General features: G+C 33.5%; 1 protein-coding gene across 7 annotated transcripts in view; it reads right to left on the bottom strand.

Moving 5' to 3' along the window:
- KCNT2 (potassium sodium-activated channel subfamily T member 2) overlaps positions 1-18,933 on the bottom strand; it is a 149,022-nt gene that overhangs the window by 90,243 nt on the left and 39,846 nt on the right. For 6 of the 7 annotated variants that reach the window (XM_068689869.1, XM_068689866.1, XM_068689868.1 and 3 more), the window contains exons 3-9: positions 16,590-16,689; positions 13,090-13,146; positions 12,169-12,217; positions 11,324-11,383; positions 6,701-6,775; positions 6,141-6,224; positions 5,424-5,518 (exon numbers count right to left, since the gene is read on the bottom strand). In XM_068689869.1, the coding sequence (XP_068545970.1) occupies positions 5,424-5,518; positions 6,141-6,224; positions 6,701-6,775; positions 11,324-11,383; positions 12,169-12,217; positions 13,090-13,146; positions 16,590-16,689 (520 nt within the window). The remainder of the gene's footprint in view (positions 1-5,423; positions 5,519-6,140; positions 6,225-6,700; positions 6,776-11,323; positions 11,384-12,168; positions 12,218-13,089; positions 13,147-16,589; positions 16,690-18,933) is intronic. The other variant, XM_068689867.1, reaches the window with a different exon arrangement.

Genomic DNA, 18,933 nt, shown 5'->3' on the forward strand with positions numbered 1-18,933 from the left:
AGCTTTCTCAGTGGAAATTCAAACCTGATTAAATAATTCTTGCCAACATATGCTTGAGAAGTGATACACAGAGTATACAATAGTAATTAGCTACTAGCAAACTTTTAAAATCTGTGACAAAATTAAAAACATTGGACTATTTTGTCCTTTTGTTTTCTCTTCAGGATGTAAAAATGTCATACAGTATTCTTTGCAGTAAATTTTTGACTTGAAATACTACCTCTGGCTAAATTTATCTCTTTTGCCTGTTCATATCTATCATACAGAAGCAAAGAGCTGGCCTTGCTGAAAGCTCAACAGTTAACCTACAGATAAAAATGTGCTGATTCATGTTCAGTTATCCTCAGCTATCTCTGCCACTTCATGGCCTGAACCAAATACCTGAAAACAACATATATCAATCTATTCATTAATTGTCTTGGCTGATTCCATTAATTATGATATAAAGATCACCAACTCATGACATCCATCCAAGATGCAAAGCAGTTACTTTGTCAGTTCATGACAAACATGAACCAACAATGTAATCAGCAGTTCGCTTTACTACTTAAATGTCTGTTTATAGTTTTCTCAAAATACTTATTTATTGGTTAATTTTAACAAGTGAATTTACAGTTCAGGAATGCCTTTTTTTTTTGTTTTGTTTTGTTTTTCAAATGGCATATATGACCATCAAAAAATAATATTGTTACAGCTTAAATGATATCCAGGTCCTTTGTTGGAAACAGGCAAGTTCCTGACAGGTCTGATTCATTTCAGAGAGAGAGAAGAACAACTGCTATTATTTAATACTTTGTGGGATTCTTGTAATAGTTGAATAATTTATTTTTTATTATTTACAGTTACTTAGGCCTTTCAATTAATGTTCTAAAATATTCTGGGACATAAATTCCACAATTTCTGTTTAGTCCTTAAGATCCTGAGACTTGATGGGCTTTACCATTTGAAAATCATTGGATTTGATCAAACTAAATGACATAATCACAGTTTAATTTTGTGCTGTTTTTGAATGCAACTAATCTCTCTAAATCATAAAATGAGATTGGACCTGAGCACTGGCTATGCTGTACAACAAAACATTACAGCATAGAAAGAAGTGTAGATACAAAAAAAAAAATTAAAAAAAAATTAATCTACATTACATAATCCACCAACACTCTCTGAGTTCATCCCACTTATGTTAGGCATCTTTCTTGGAGAATTGCCATTATCAGCTCCCGCTATAAGCAACACAGAAGGGCAGAGAATTAGACCTGCATGTAGTGAATTAGTTGACTTCAGATCTGCACTGCATTCTGAGGTGGCTGCCTCTCTTATTGATAATAAAATGAACCGGAGCATTGAGGTGCCCCGTTCTTTTTAACACTAAGTGAGATTATTCCTTTTTTTTTTTTTTTTTTGTCTTCTGTAACATAGTGTTCGAAGTCTGAAGGTTTGCCTTGTTTGGACTAGGTTGTTGTCTGGATATGTTTTCATCCTTACAAGCAACTTATTCCTACTGTTTCCTCCAGATGAGAATTTTTAATTGACTTTGTGGCTACAGTATTGGCATACTACAGGTATTCTGTAAGTGAGTTTGTGGAAATATCGTCATTTTCTGACGTTGAAAGCACTGAAGGAAAGGTAATGTTAAGATTTTCCTCAGTGAGCTTTCAATGAGTAAAGTTTGTGCAGGCTTCTTACGTTCTTCAGCAAGAAAAAAAAATAATCTGTTTGTAGCCACTTTTTTCACAAGCTAATTATTCTACACTGGTAGTATATGATTAACATTGATTTAAAAAACAAAGTAAGTCTTAATAGATGATTCACTGTGTTATAGAAAGATGCCTGAAATAGTCATTCACTGTTATTTGTAAACTGTAGAGTTTACAGAAGTAATTAGTATTCCATTTGGCAAGCAAATGCAAACATCCATTAGCTAAATGACACAACATATACTTTGACTAAAAGTCTAACAGTAATTGCTGAACATTTTGTCATACAGGTGGGCACTTCTTTTACTTAGAAGATCACTGTCATATTTAAAGAAAGATAAATTATTGATAGCCTAACATATCCTTGGAATCAGAAGAAAAGATTTTAAAATCCCTGTAGGTAATCTGTAAACGGCAGATACATGGAGTTAGGCTTATGAATTTGCTAGTCTGCAGATGAGTTCTACCCCCAGATCCATAAACAATTATCAAAAATCAAAGAACAGCATAGACCACAAATCTTGTTATGTGATTACTGTTTGTTCTGTAATAACACCAAAAATTGTCAGCTGTGTGCAAAAATGTAAGAGCTTTTTCCAGCTAAATTCTAAGCACAAAGGACAGCTTGAATAATGACTTTATAAATATTGTAAAATATATATGTTTGTATACGTAAAATATATGTATTTTTTTAAATATTTAATCTGAAAGCTTATTTTTGAGTTATAAAACATTGGTTGGAATGTGTCACTACCACTTACAAGACCTCTGAATTGTAACTGATGTTTTTGATGATGATGCATGAGGCAGAATTTAATTCATTTTCTGTGGGTTTTCTGCTAGCTATCAGAAGTTTGATTATTTTGAAAGCACATATCAAGATAGTAGCAAAGTTGATGAGGAAGAGCTACTTTTATGTGTTTTTCTTTTTCTTTTAATGTTTTCTATAAATATTGCTGCTTCATTTCAGCTAGCGTAAGTAATTTCTGTTGAGAAAGATGATCAATCAAATGGTAGCAAATGTGATGCTATTGTCTATATATTAGACGGGAAAATGTACTGTTCTTAAACACACTTAATCTTCTCCCTCCGTTGTAAAGCAGTGGGAGGTCAGGAGGTCCAGCCAGATTCATCTCCAGAGTCCTGGGTGTGCTGTGGCATTTCTAAATGATGGGACTGAACATTCCCTCCACATTTAAGAAAGAATTATTTCAGCTCTGCCTAGACAGAACTAGCTGGCATGTTGCTACTCACTAGACTTGCGTGCACACAAAGATCAGACAGAAGTATCTCCTGACATAAATAACCTCTTACTCTGTAAACATGTGGGCTCTCAGAAAAGTCTTTAGAATACACTCTGCAGCAAAATTGTACTTTCAGAATTATCTGTGGAAACATGTTAACTCCAACAAGCTGGTACACATCCAGCTGTTTTGTACTCCTTGCAGAACTGTAGTTACACAAGAAAGTAAGCAACTCTTTCCCATTTCAGGTACCTAGCAAAACCAATATTTTAAAGGTATTAAAAACATACACACACAAAGCTAAAAATAAAAAAATAAAAAAAAAGGAACATGTCTTTTAAACGTGGACTAATTACTTGATAGTGCTTATGTTTCATCATTAATTTATTTTAAATTTTCTCATAGAAAGGATCATCACAAGTCTTACAAAAGCTGCCAGTCTCACTTAAAGCAGTAAGAAAGCAGTTTTGCTACACTTTCTTAGTGCACCAGACTAACCAAGAAGGTAAAAATAAGTAGAAAGGGGAGTCCTTCTGTTCTTCATTCCATCTGACTTCTTATAAAATGATGTAATTCCCTTAAGAAGTTTAGTGCCTCCTCCTTCTATGTGTCTGCTAGAAAAGGCGAACTTTTGAACAGAAACCTGTGTTGTAAAGTTATATAGACTTCACTAGTACTGAGAAGGTAAAAGTAAGTCTGTCAACCAGCAACTACCAATTTAATTACAATTTAATACATACAGTGCCTGGAAGGCATTATCTCATTTACTTTAAAGCTGGGGAGGTAGACATAGTAGGTAGACATAGCAGTGCCACCAAAAGCACACCATGCACATGTCTCCATAGTACTGAAAATACTGTAAGGGGAAAGTTCAAAACTATGGATGAGTGTAATTGCTCTGAAACCATACACACTGTATTCAAACTACTAAGCTAGGCTTATCAATTTTGCATTACTGTGCTACTTTGTGGACCAAGGTAATATCTCTAAATGTCACCAATATGTGTTTTTGAAAACTGACTGATGCTAGCTCAAAACTTTTTTTTTTTAATATGTTCTATTACATGTATAGATAAACCCATAAATAGTCCCATATGTGTCTGGGGGAAATACAGTCACTCGGTTACTGCTTGCTATTGTAGAAATTATGAGAGAACAGCCTGAGATCAAACCCAACCTCAAGTGGGCAGATTCCAGAAACAGACTTTGCTTCTCCTTCAGCATGACAAAATTCATGTAATCTCTAAAAGATGTCTCCTAAATTGAGATACTCCCTCAAATTTACTATGGATATAATATAATTTGAAGACATTAAGCTGATTTTGACTGTTTACAAAGAATTTCTTAGGTATGTTTAAAATATACTCTGTAATACAAGGTCATACCTTAATAACAAAGGTATGACCTTATAATAAAGGTCATACATAGATGGGCTAAAAAAATATAAAAACACCATTTTTTTGTATATGTAAGCAATAGTAAAATATGCCTAAACAGAACCCCAGTCTTAGGCAAACTTCAAATGCTTGAACACCTATTCTTGGTCATTCCAAAAGTACTTAATTTCCTTAGTTCCTGCATTAATGAGTATTCTCAGCCTATTTAGCTTATTTTGCAGTCTAGTGGGGTCAATACTAGGTCAGTATATAATGATCTGTAATGAGCTGCTATCTACAACTGTTGAGACCAGACATGATTACTCCAGGTGAGCTTGCCATTTTCTTCATGTTTTACTGTTCTTTATTAAAATTTCTGGTGGTGAGCAGGATGTTCCATTTTAGCTGCATCTTCTGTACCGTATCAACCAGGAATGATCACAGTCAGTTCTTAGGAAATGTTGTTACTTGCTTACTAGAACTGATAGCATTTGTCATGGAATTGTATGGCCATAAAACAAAGGACCATTCATTTAGCCACTGGCTAGAACAAACTCCTCTTCCTGAACAAAGAATAGAAAGGGACGGGACTGAAAAAGGCCATGTGTTATTTATTTTACACTGTTATTACCAAAAGAGTTAGGAGGCACCTAACAGCAGCTATCAAGAACAAGCTAGAGAAATAAAGAGAAAATCAAATCACTGTCCCCAAATGACAGACAAATCTTTATCTGTGTGCTAACCCAAAGGCACTCTGTCTGGCAAAATACTTTGTACTTCCGTTGGTACTCTTCAAGCAACTTTACCACTGAGAATGCACTCTTAGTATGTGTGTATTTCTCCCCACCCCTTTCTCCTGTGCTTTTGCATCATATGTGTTTCCTTCCTTAGAGTGAGAATAAGTCTCACTCTCATGCATGCACATTGTTTCCAAACCCAGAGTATCGAGACTCCAACAGTACTAGGTGCTAATTAACGCTTTCATTGCAAGCATATTATTCTTTTTATTTCAATGTATGATTCCCAAAATGCCTGTTTTATCATCGTGTACTGAAGTGAGAAAAGTCAATATATATAATAATAAACACAAAGGGATTTTGGCCACTTACCAAGTGAAGATAAGACACAGTAAGGTGGATATTAAAATGAGGACTTGGTTAAACATTGCAGACTGTGTACGTTGGATGGCTCTGTGAAGATCATTCTACATTAATGGAAAATAGCTGTTATTTTTGGCTTTGAATTAATAAATAAGAACTGATTCTATATAGTGGAATTATATAGTGCCCTGATAAAATACACTCATTCAAATGCACTTAGAATTTGCTGATCACATTGAAGAGTGCAAAAGAGACAGCTGTAATTTAGTGAATATTTAACTAGTTCTTCGTTCATCCCGGCACACTTTTGATACTTTTGGTACTATTGCAAGCTGCCTCAAGGTTTGTCTGCTCATATCTAGCTTACAAATTACAGGCTGCAAAGACCAATTAAGGCATAGCACTTGAGTTCCCTGTAATTGTATATGAATAGAGTAGCAAAAGAACCAGACATTCTAACTTTGCCTCATTGGCACAGTACCAATTTATAATAATTTGAGATTCCACTTGACATCTTTTTTTTTTTTCTAATTTTGATGCAGAATGAAGCTTTAGCAATGTTTGACCATTTGTATAATGTAACTACAGATCTGGTTAGCTTCCTAACAAAGTTGGACAGTGGACTGCAATGCCAAAATCCCACTAAAGACAATATACTAAGAAAATAGAAAGTACGAATGAGTTTTTGTGGTTTTGTTGTTGTTGTTGTTGTTTTGTCATACTTACAATCATGTTCTCCAAAGCGTGCTTTGCCAGCCAACAATTTAAAAATACAGGAATAAACAGGTTTCTTAGGACTGGCCAGAAAATCTGAAGGAAAAATTAACAAATTCATTAAAAGTTTCCTATTCAAGAAACTAGCAGCAATGAAACACTCAGTAAAAATATTTATCTTATTAATGTGTTTCTAGTATAAAGCTTTAAAGAACACTTTTTCTTTTTGATGAACTGTATATTAAACAATATGGTAAAATACAGAAAATCACTTGCCAGTGCAGACACAAGAGATTCTTGGATTTTTATGTTTAGCTGGTTGTTTTTGTTGATTGCACTGTAATTTGAGTTTCGGGTCTTTGGGGTTTTTTGCCCCCTTTTGGGGAGAAAGTGTTATGTATTGTTTTCATTTAAGTAGAAAACTGCCTTCTTCTTATTGTTGACTAATGTTGATTCCCATAGCCATAGATCTAACATCCATACAAGACTTACTTTTACTTCAATAAATATTAAGAGTACTTGTGCAGCTATAAAAGTGTAATGTGCAAATGTATTAATTCAAATAGGTTTACCGTGATGATGAAAGGGACAGCATTTATTATTTCAAGTAGGAAGGGTATTCTCAGAATTTGTTCCCAGATATTTCCCTTCAAAGAAAAGGAAAGAAAAGGAAAGAAATATTTATATGTATATATGTGTGTGTGTGTGTGTATATATATATATATATATACATATATATAAGCAAAATAAGGAACATATGCAATATTCCAATGCCATATATGGAGTCTCTCCTAGTAGCTGAATTTCAGGAGGATGATTTGTCTCACAGATGTAAACACACACATGAAAATGTGAATATAATATATGACACTATGGCCTGACTATTTTTCTTACTGTTATTTAACATAATTTACATAATTTAACTCATGTGTATACTTTTTAAATCTGTGTTTTTAATACAGCAGTTCCTTGCTTCCCTATGACCGTATATTTCCTTGCTATGACCTAGTTAGTAAGACAGCTCAAATGAAGAATTCTAATTGCATTAACTAGTCAACTCATTCTCTCAGCTCTAATGAAGAGCTTCATGAAATTAAGTTTTCAATTTTTTCAAAGAATAATGTTTCTGGTTCCTTCTATTGCATTTTTAAATACCTTGGAATCCTACATAGAGATCCTGTTGCTGCTTTTTTCTTCTTCCAAGGTTGGCTTAATTTAATTTTTACATTACACTAACACAGATGAGGAGATAAGCCTCCTGTCCTACAGAATTTATCTTTTTAATAATTCTAGTTTTTCACTGAATCTGCATACAAGTCATAAGCTCATACAGCAGCATAGCCTGCTGGCAAAATTCTTCTACCTGCAATTATTTCTACTTAGAAGCGTCTAAATCTCTAAAATTCTGCATTGCAATGCTTTAGCTGTTTTGTGTGCTTTGTTTTTTTTTTTTTAGCTTTTGATTGCACCTAAAGTTTTTCTCACTTTAGTACTTATTATTTATGACTGCCTAAACACTAGAGACAAAGCTCCAGTGCAGTATAAGAATTGTATAGACACATATGCAAAGGATGTGTCCTACTCTGAAAATTTTCGTTTTGATTATCCTTAATCAAAAGGACAAGTGACTGCCCTATGATCAAAATCAACATTTATGTAGAATGATGAGCCACATCTCTGTACATTCTTCTGATAGAATTTCAGAGCAGAATATAATGTAAAAGAGGAGTATAAATGTTTTGTTTTCCAAAAGAAAAATAACAGCTCATTTTATCTTAATCTTATTTCATTAGCTTCTGCATGTTAGTCAGTCACAGAGGTCTGCATGTTTGTCTTAATTAATTCCAATCCTACTATTAAGATAGTAAGATACTAATTAAGAAATAAGTATTAAAAAGAGGAATGCAGTTAAGTTAGGAAAAGATACCTGTACTCTATAGTGAGTCTTTCCATCCTTTGCATTTATTCTTTTACCTTTACTTTGTATCCTCTAATTCCCAACTGGTTTTGAGAGAGACGTTAAGGAAGACAGTCTAGTGTTTAATATATGAATTATAACTCCAAGATTAAAATTCTATATTTTTGCCACAGACACTTAATTTCAGGGCACACTTTTTGAACCTCGATCATGCTTACATGAAATCAGAGGTCTTCCCACATAATTCAAAGGAAGTAGTACAGATCTCTTAATCTTTACCACTAGCTGCAGAATGGGAATACCACCTTTTCCACATACGACCAGTGATTGTAAACGATTATATGTTTGGATGAAAATACATATATTTAAAAAAGAAGGTATTTAAAATAAAGTGACTTACAGGTTCTAACTCTGTATATTAACAGTCCATCATAGGTAATGCAATAACAATGCATATGTAGTTATAATATTGCAATAATTTGCCAATACAGCATCATATTTTCAGTTGCAATTACATATTAATCTTTCCTGTTAAAATAACTGTCTGATATAGCAACTTAAAATTAAGCTGCATTGTGTATAACATTCTTTTTCTACTTCTGTTTTTCCCTTTTGCATCTGGAAGCCGTTGTACCTATGTTGCATAGATTATTTTCTTCCATGTAATTGTAACTGGTGGCAGTTAAGACATACTTGAATAATCTTTAATACTTTGTATGATAAGCAGCCCTATACGTAGAATTGAAGTTATGAGACTGTAAGCTGATTTTAATGGTAGGAGTAATAAAATGAAAATTTGATTTTCAAATTTCTTATATACTAACAACTAACCCATTCTGTGTTTTTGATAATTTCCTCATTTTTAATGTTAAGAGTTATCTGTTCTGCTTCTCGAAAAGCAGCATCACATAATTTACTTCTGCAGGTAAAATACTTGTGACAATGTGCTCTAGGGATGTAGTGATGCTTGCTGTCTTAAGGTTCCAGCTCCCACATACAAGTACATCATGTCTTCTGCAAAATTGCCTCTTGTAGTGAGAGTGCACAGTACTTATACAAGCAGCTAAGACTGCTTGTGCACAAGTGATACAGGAGGATTGCCCAACTATTGCTACAAGTTTTGGCAATGAACATTTGTAATGTAGACATTTTTCAGAATTCTGTCCAAGGGCAAACCTTCATGTAATGTGTTAACTGTAAGAACATAGATTGTATGTAATCCATTCTTTCTTGACTCCAAGTGTTTAGCGGTACAATACAGGACTATGTTCTTTGCCTTTCTCACTGTATGAAAGGAATAAAACATGCAAATTCACTGCATCTTTGTAGCGTAATGTACTATTATGTCCTCAATATTCTGCAGGTTAAATGACATCTTGTGTGACCATCCAAGCATCAGAACGGTAAATTACTTGGAGTATTCTCTTAAATGACTGATTTATTTATTTCATAGATTATCTATGAAATCCTAGCAATATGTGTTTTTTTCTTCCTCCTTGCCCTCTGACCTGTGTCTAAATTCTAATAGCTTTGGAAATGGTAGCATGAAATTAGTAGTCTGTCACAGATTTACAAACACCAAGACTCCTTCAGTCTTCCTGGCTGTGTGGAAAGGCTTTACAGCATCTGACAGCCTTTTTGGCTTACTGAGACTGCTGAAAACTGAGGTAAATGTCTCTATCGTGATGTTTCCAGATTTTAAGCATCAGGACAGGAATAAAGGGAAGGAGGTGTTTGCATTGGTAAATTGCCTAACTGCATTTCAGTACTATTATTCTTCCTTATAATATTCTTATTTCCTTATGGAGAGTAGAAATATAGCCACCCTAAAATTGCGTCAGATTACCTTCTCTGACAGGTATGTGCAGCAATTCAGGACTGTACAGCTTTATATCCACTGTACAATAGTAAGTAACTTCTCAATGGAGCTGACTTCCCAATATTTCTCTCATCTTCTGTACTCATTCAAATTGGTGCATACCACAGGCACAGGGGATAGGGATCAAATGCTGACTAATACATTCAGGAACTGTATAAACTGCAATTGCTAGTCAAGTTTTGGCACTAAATATGTTAATTTAATATGGATTATTTCTGCCTACAATTGATTTGCATTTGTAAACCACGACACCTAAATAGCACATACTGCTTACAAGGATTAAGAAGAACAATTTTTAGCTAGCAGACAGTTTTAAGGCTCTCAGTGTTATAGGGCACTAAGGAAAACATTTATGCCTTGAAAAGTACACTAAAATACAATTCTGTAACTTCAGTGGCTCTTACAGCTACTGAATGGCAGTAATGCAGAAATAAAAAAACAGTGTTCCAAGATATTTTCAGCTTTGTAAACCAAGTCTTTTTGCATTAAATTTTATAAATTATTTAAATCTTTTTTTCCCTGGATAGTAAAAATGCTAAAGCTCACTAGGATATCAGTTAACAAAATTAATTAATTACATGATGAAAATTGAATAAATATACTAGGAGAATATAACTTTCTAAGGAGAATGAAATACAAAAGTATATTTTATTCCCATTCTTTTATCAGAGGATTTCAAGGCCTAATGCCATCAGAGAGATAGATGACATAAATATGTAGATACCTAGGTAGTTGTAAAAAATGAAATAAAATAAAAAATACTGCCTTGGCCCAAGCCTTTGTTGTGTAGTTTTAGAAACCTGAAATATAAGTTATAGATAATGAGTAGGTACAGATTTGATATCAATGAGAATCACATGTCCATTGTATTAAGGACTCCAAACACATATAAAACTGTGCACTTGAAAACTGGTATCCCAAAAGCAAGATTTCCAAATGACAACATGTCAGTGAACAAAGTTAAAGAACAGAAATTCAATTACTGACTTCCACTTTCTAAATATTTACCATTTGCTTATCAACTTGGGAACCAAGAACAGGGCTGCCTGTCCTCCATATCCTGTCTTCTATATGTGTATTTTTCTCAAACTCTTGCTTGTACATCAATGCGGACTCAAATGCAGGCACATGAATATCATATTGAAATATTTAACTCAGTTACTTTTTTTTTTAATATGATTTTCATTGGAATTTTTACTGCAGTTTTGTGGTCTACTGTTCATATGTATATTAATAACATCAAAAGGAATGTTTCAGAAAACTGACAGTTTCTTAGCATATCTCTCTTGTTAGAGGCTGTGTCCCAGTGTTGGTAACACTGTACTGATTTGAAAAAAGCAGCACACCCTCTTGTTTTGGATTCAGTGGTGATGTAAGTCAGGCAACTAAAGTACTTACCTTGTAGCTTAGGTAACTCAGCAGCAGTGTTTCAAAGAGACTTATTAAAGCCACTGAAACCTTAAGAGGAGAGAGAAAATATTTATATTAATACTGGCTTCTACAGAATATGACATAAAATATCACACTGAAAAGAATAAGATAATATAAAAGTGTTTCCGTGCATCCTCTGAATTCATCTCACCTAACAGAATTTAGCATAAAGCTGAAGTAGTCATTTTTCTGACTAAAGCATAGGCCATGACTTGAGTCCCATTGCTCTTTTGCAACATAACATAGAATCACAGAATGGCTTGGGTTGGAATGGACTTAAATATGATCTAGTTCCAAACTCCCACCAGAGGCAGGGACACCTCCCACTAGACCAGGTACTTCAAAAGATCTCCAAGCCCCACAAAGGGCAGATGTAATGCATTTTTTGTAACATACACCTCTAAACATATGGCTTCCACTATGAAGTAACCTTAACTTTCTAGTATATTTAACATGAAAGCCCAGGAAACGTGTCATGAAATGCTAATCATAATGGATTATGAAATTTAAACTCATCGTTATAGAAAATATTTATTGCTAGACTCAACAGAGTTACATAATTCTAAAAGAAAAGGCTATCCCAATTGTACAATATTTTGTTATAAGCTTTAATACTTTATAAATATATTGTAAATTTAATTCAGTTAGCTCAGATCAGCTCATCTTTACATTATGCTTTTGTTGTATTTGTAATCAAGTAGATTTCTTTAACATTAAATCTTCCACATATCCTTTAACATCACTAAAATGCTGTAAATCAATATTGCCTATAGTTATTAAATGGAATTATAAATTGGCCATTTACATATTACCTGTAATCCCCATAAAGGCAAACTTCGATTCACCCAAATAATAGGAGACCTGTTCATTACAGCACAAAAATACAAAAATAAACAAAAACTGGTTAATGTTTTGAAAAATTATATATGTCAATGGAAATTACAGCAACCTTATACTTAAAATCTCAGTAAATAAATCAGTAGCTATCTGAGTATTGTCCTTCTTTGTCTTTCTAATCCAGAGCCAGTCACAAAGTTCACATAGGAATAATCCAACACCCAGTAACATCAAAGTATTTTACTGTCTTCAGTGGCTGCTAGTTCATCTCCTATGATTCTGGAAATAATATATCAATTTGAGGTTTTGATTCTAGAGATGCAGAGGAATAATGACCTGTTCCGGGAAAAAGAAATTTGGCAATTTTTACATTTGAATTTTTTGTTATCATCTCTGTAATGGTATAAATGGTAGCTACATCATAGGAACTGTCATATCTTGGAAAAATCTTACGTTGTTTTAGTATTTACTAAACCCAATAATACTTGATAGAGCTCTACTGAAATCTGGCACCCTCAATGACACAGTAAGTTACGTTAGTCATTTACTCTTAGTCATCGTTTTTTTTTCTAAATAATAAGGGTGTTTTTTATTGCCTTTTTTTTTTTTTTTTTGCGTTTTGTTTTATTTTTCAGCAAGATATAAGGATTGCAGGAATTCAGATCTTGCAACAGCATCCAATCCAACAGTTCAGTCACACAATCAGAGAAATAATTAGAATTTAAAACTGGATTTTGAATATGTAGGAACTTGAAAATGCTTGAGAGTTATGGGAATGTCACCATTATTTGTTAAAATGTCACCATTCAAGACAGAAGTATATTTGTCTTCCTGCTCCCCTGCCCTTCCCACTATTACATGGACTTTTGGTTTTCTTTTTCAAACTAGGTACTCACCAATCAATTGTTCCAGGTGTGTAGTTTTGATTAGAACAACTCCGGTTTAATTCCTTACTGATAGTTGTCATCACATCCATGGAAAGTTCATTTTCATTAGCACATATACATGAAAACACAATCATAAAAATATATAAGGGAAAAGCATATTAGTCACATTATTAACAGTGATCTGTAATATACATGCAATAGTTTGTAACACTAGACAATGGATATAGACATTTAAAAATAATATTTTTTTAAAAGTAGTTCTGTATGTGTTCTGTATCCATAGATAAAGACTATAAAGCATTTTAGATTACATCTTTTAAAGACATTTTCAAACATGATCCAATTCAAAAACAATATAACAAAGTATGCTTTCAAAACCTGAGCTAAGTACACAATAGATATTAAAGATCTAGACATACTAGGAACCCTACCACACAGGTCACACATGTTGGGATAGAAAGAGCACATACACTTGCCATTCACTCAACAACAAAGATTGCATCCAACTACTCTTCATAACCTCTTCTGAGGAGTTGAGGTGGGCTAGGGTTTCATGAAGCAGTAATTGGAATAAGAAATTACTGAAGGCTGGTGACCTTGATGTAAAAAAATATATAAATAAAAATAAATCTGCTACGTACATGTGATGTTCTCTTTTCTTTGAATTGCTGGTACAAATCCTTCCTTCTAACAGTTATGTAAGGATGTGGGAAAATATTTTTGTCAAAATGATGGTAAATATCCTTGTTTGTCCCTGGCAAGCAAGGTCAGCAAAAAAGAAAGGAATCTGTGGACCACAGATAAGTAATAGTGGTATTTTTACTGACTATGAGCGAGACAGATGCCAAATGGTGTCCATTAATAAAGACACTTTATGTCATAAGAACTTCTCTGTACACCTGCTGTGCCTGAAGGAGTAAATGAAAGACTCTAACTTGTGCTAGGATTTCTGAGACAAGCAATAAATCTGTAGGGAGAGTTTGTGATGAAAAGCATTCCTCCCAGAATTGTCACTTTAAAGTCAACCACTTTAACACAATGTACCACATGTACCACAACATGATACAATAGAATAATATATAGAAAAGATAAATACACTCTCTGGCTGGTGACTTATTAAACATTTAGACTCGAGGAACAAATACGTTAGGAAATGCCTGGAGAATTAAGCAGCCTACAAGATGAAGAAAGATCTCTGCATATGAATACAAAAGTATCCAAGTATACCTGCCAGTGGCAGAAGTGGTGATGTTCTAATCCATTCTACATAGTCAGCCACAACATTGCTATGTAAAACACTCATTTGGGCTCACTACAGTTCTCAAAATAAGACAATATAAGCAGCTTCTTCATGCCAGAAACTATTAGCCGCAAAAACATATGAATGAGTGTTGTTTTTTTTCACTAGAAAATTGCATTACTTTAAATTGGATCCATGATGTCCAATTTTACTTTCTGTTACCCAATTGTGCTTCAAACTTCAACCCCAAGTGCATTACTTATTCAAAACCAGAAGAATAATGTAATTGTTTCAATTTCTACAAAATCCCTTCTGTAGCCACAATTATTTTTAAATATATATATCTTTCAGTGTTTGAATTTGACATTTTTTTCTAAAAGCCGTATTTGTAGTAAAATGCACATGAATTAATACTGCTCTTCCATACTGTTATGAGGCATTATAAAGTATTGCTCCCTGTGCAGACTTCTCAACTTAATGCTCAAATATCTCCCTCGTTTCACACTATGTCTTTTAAAATCCTGAGTTTTTACTGCTTCTCACTGTAGAATAGCTAATAATGTCAAGTTTAAAATCCTACATAGTGATTTTATTTTATGAACATTTGTTTACATTTTTTTTTAGTCAAAGTATTAGCAGCAGTAACTTCAACAATCTTTTGAGAGTCATCTCTGAAGATCATGATCAACTTACATCAGTGACTACCAGTTACATACATCACACTGACAACACATACTCTAAAATAACATGCTAAGAGAGGACAATTGACTACATTGTTCAATGATGGACATATTAGTCACAAGAAAAATCAGCAGGACCTGATCAGGATTACATAGGACTGCTGAGACTATGTGTCCATGCCCCAGGAAGTCACTGTGACCTTTGCAATTTTTTGCTAATGTGGTCCCTATTTGATTGCTATGGCCTATTGAGAATATTAAAACTACATTTTGGCAAACTCATTCTGACTGAAGTTTAGGGAGTTTACGTACAGGCACATGAGACAGGCAGCAGCGTCCACCAGGCACAAGCAGGTAAGTTAATAAAATGGTGCTTATTAGCACTCACAATTTAAAAGATTCATTATATCCAGAATACAAATACAACTGAAGTACAGGATTGCAAAAATTATAAATATCATTTCTTCTATAATTAATAATTGATTGTATAAAACATGAAAAAAAGCATATCAACTGACCCATATAGAATATCATACTGCCAATTGTAGATATGCAAAAATCATCAATTAGAATGACAGAACATGAGCATATAATGTACCTTAGGTCTCCCTCTCTTCTAAGTGTTTAGAGAAAGTAGAGGGCTAGAAAATTATCATCAATATCATTTGCATGAAAGCTCAGTTTCATGCATTTGTTTGCTTGACTGCAAAATCTGGGGTTTTAAGTAAGACAGCTAACATTCTAATATTTGTGTCATAGATAAGTCATATATGATAAACTATCTTATTGACAAATAACATTGAAAGGACTTTCCATTCTGGTGTCTGAGAACAACTGCAGAGCAACACACATATTGTTTGACAGAAGACTTAATAAACTACTAAAAAACTACTACTGATTAGTTGTTTCTCTGCCAGCTGATGCACCAGAAAGAAGCTGCTATATAGGGACATTTTATGCACAAGAAGAATGGTGGTTTTTAACAGCTCTAAACCATTCCAGCTATTGTGGATAATAGTTCCACTTAACTCCTGTCCTATGTTTTATAACCACAAAAAAAAATAAAAAATAATACATATCTTGTAGAAGTATTCTCTGGAAAACCTTTCCTTATTCCCTCCAAAGTACTGTTCCTCATTCATCTGCCCATTTTCTTCCTGGCTTGGTTCTCCCAGCTATTCACCTATCAGCCACTGTTCTGTACGGATCCTATAATACTTTTACAGTACTTTTGCATAAATTAATATTCAGGTGTCTGTAATTTCATTTTTTTATATAAATTAAAGCACAAATATTATACACAGAAATGTTATGTAGTAATAAAACCAAAAGATAGATGTTTGCACAACTATGTCTTTTGCACAGTATCTGCACAAATAGCCAGTATTATTTTATCAGTAAAATTAAAAGGTATTATTGTATTATTTCCATTCAAAATGTAAGACTAGTTTTATCGTTCATTCACGATATCTGGAAGACATAGAACTAAATCCCTGTTGGCAGGATACCAAACATTTATTCATACAACTAATTTATTTCATGTAAGTTAAGCAGTCATTTGAGAGGACAAATAACAAAACAAATATTACCATCCATGTCCTTGTGCTGGATCATCTAGAAGCACACGAATTATGTATAAGAAACAGCTTAGTAGCTTGAGAGAAAAATTGAATAATCGTATTCTCAGGCCTATTAAAAAAAAAAAAAAGAAAGAAAGAAAGAAAGAAAGAAAATACAGAAATTCAGACTCTGTTTTCACTCACTTTTAAGGTAGACCTAAAAGGAATTAAAATAGCCATGCTGCAAAGGTCTAGCCACCCACTAACCTGTCCCTGATATTGGCCTTTGGCATATCATACAGAAGAATGTAGCAATATGCCTATATACATTAAGTACCTCTTTCTAGCTTCCAGAAATCTCTGGGTTAAGTTTTGGTCTGTTTAATGTGAAGATCTACTCAGTCATTTGCTTCAAAGCTATCCTATGATACTCATCTTTCCTGAGGCCATTCTTTGGATCTTTTGTAGCTTTACGGATTTATTCTCAGAACGGGAACCAGAAGGGCATATAATATTTGAGATGCAAGATACAGTAACATGGAGAGATACTTTCAACCATAAACAGAGGATATCCAATGCCAAATATTTAAATATTAATATCTGAAAATCTTCATGAAGTAGCTTCTCATACAGAATATATAAATACTCTCCTAACATAAAATATTAAGTTTTAGTTATTTAACATTGAAGTTGCATAATTACACATCCAAGAATCAGGACACATGAAAGTCATGTTGAATGCACAACTTGAAATGCATCAATAACTTGTTCTATGGACCATGTGAATAGTGAAATGTCCTAGCTGGTAAGTCTCAGATACTAAATGCTATCACAAAATATTAAGTATATTTCACAAACATAGGTCTACTGCACAGAAACAGGATTCCTTCCAAGGGATCCACTTGGATTGTTGGTTCTATCACATGGGCATTTTAATTCAGTGCTAATATTGCTATTGTATATTACAATGAAACTTAACTGTATTTTAATCAGGTTTCGCAATCATTAGAGTATTATAGTTTAAATCCTCAGTCTTGTTATTAAGTTCATTGGTCTTAAATGTAAATATTTACCAGATATTTTCATCTAACTCTTGCTTTTAAGTTTTCATTCACTAATTACGTTAAAACTGTTGGTTGTCTAAGGTTAAATGGTAGCAGGAAACCTTAAGAGCTATTTTTTTTCAGTCATGTCAACCAAGAGTCCAATTCCATGCAGTTGAACCCTTCTGTCCAAAGCAGATCACTGATTGAATGGGTCTCACACAGATCTGATTTCATTTGTACCTAGTCACAATAAAGATAGGATCTTTTATTGTTGTGTTGCAAACATGTTAGTAGGCCTGCTAGACTTTTCTTTGCTTTGAGAACTACAGGTTTATTGTGCATATCCAAATCTGTGTGCATACATTCCCTTTAAAAGAAATAACTACCTTATGGTTTTGTTACAAACTTTTTCACTTCACTCAGCCCTCTGTTCAAAATGTACACCTTACAGACAATACTGGAAAATCACCCTTTTTCCTCCTAGGTCCATTTCCATTAAAACAAGACAAATAGCAAATCATAGAAAAATAAAGACTACATTCTTAACTATTGTAACATTCGTTTGCTAAAAGAAACCTGAAAATTTATTACGTAACACTGTTAATTAATGTAACTGTGAAGCTGCAATTATCACATGAGAAGTGGATGGACTTTTACAGCATCTCATCTGTAAACTAGGGGTTAAAATTCTGTGCCTATGTCTTGACCATGAGAAGTCCCACAGCTGTTATTGGTAATTAGGTTTGTGAACATTAACCTAAGTGATTCCTGCTGTTTTATCAAGCCTAATTAGCCACAGACTATTTATTCCCCAAAGCTGAGTGAAGACAATGAAATAGTAAATGTATTAAGGGGATGTGAAAGGTAGGTAAGTGTGTTGTTATTGCTGTTATTTTGCTAGTAAGTACCCTAGTACTTTTTTTTTGGATTATACTAGAATTTTTCCCATATTTTTTTTTGACCCCTTGGTGAAGAAAATGTAAATTGTTTGTCTGCATTAACAATTTTGTGTAGTCTGTTAAAGTTACTAGTTACTGTAACAATGAGGTACTTATAACAACAGATTTTGCCAAAACAATAACAAAAACACTGGATTTCATTGCCCTATCCATATTGTGTTACCTAGCTTTATTAGGTAAGTTCAAAGGTCTTTCACTTGTTTCTTCTATTCTTAACTCTGTAATATTAATATTGGTCTTAAATGCTTCTCTTCTATGTTGATAATGTGCCAACTTCTACTAATCATTTGAAACTATACGTTGGTTTCAATTCTGAAAGAAAATAATGCTTTTCTGATTAAAAACTAAATCGATGCATGGGACCTACGC

The sequence above is a fragment of the Anas acuta genome, chromosome 8, assembly GCF_963932015.1.
Source record: "Anas acuta chromosome 8, bAnaAcu1.1, whole genome shotgun sequence".
In the NCBI taxonomy this organism is placed as follows: domain Eukaryota; kingdom Metazoa; phylum Chordata; class Aves; order Anseriformes; family Anatidae; genus Anas; species Anas acuta.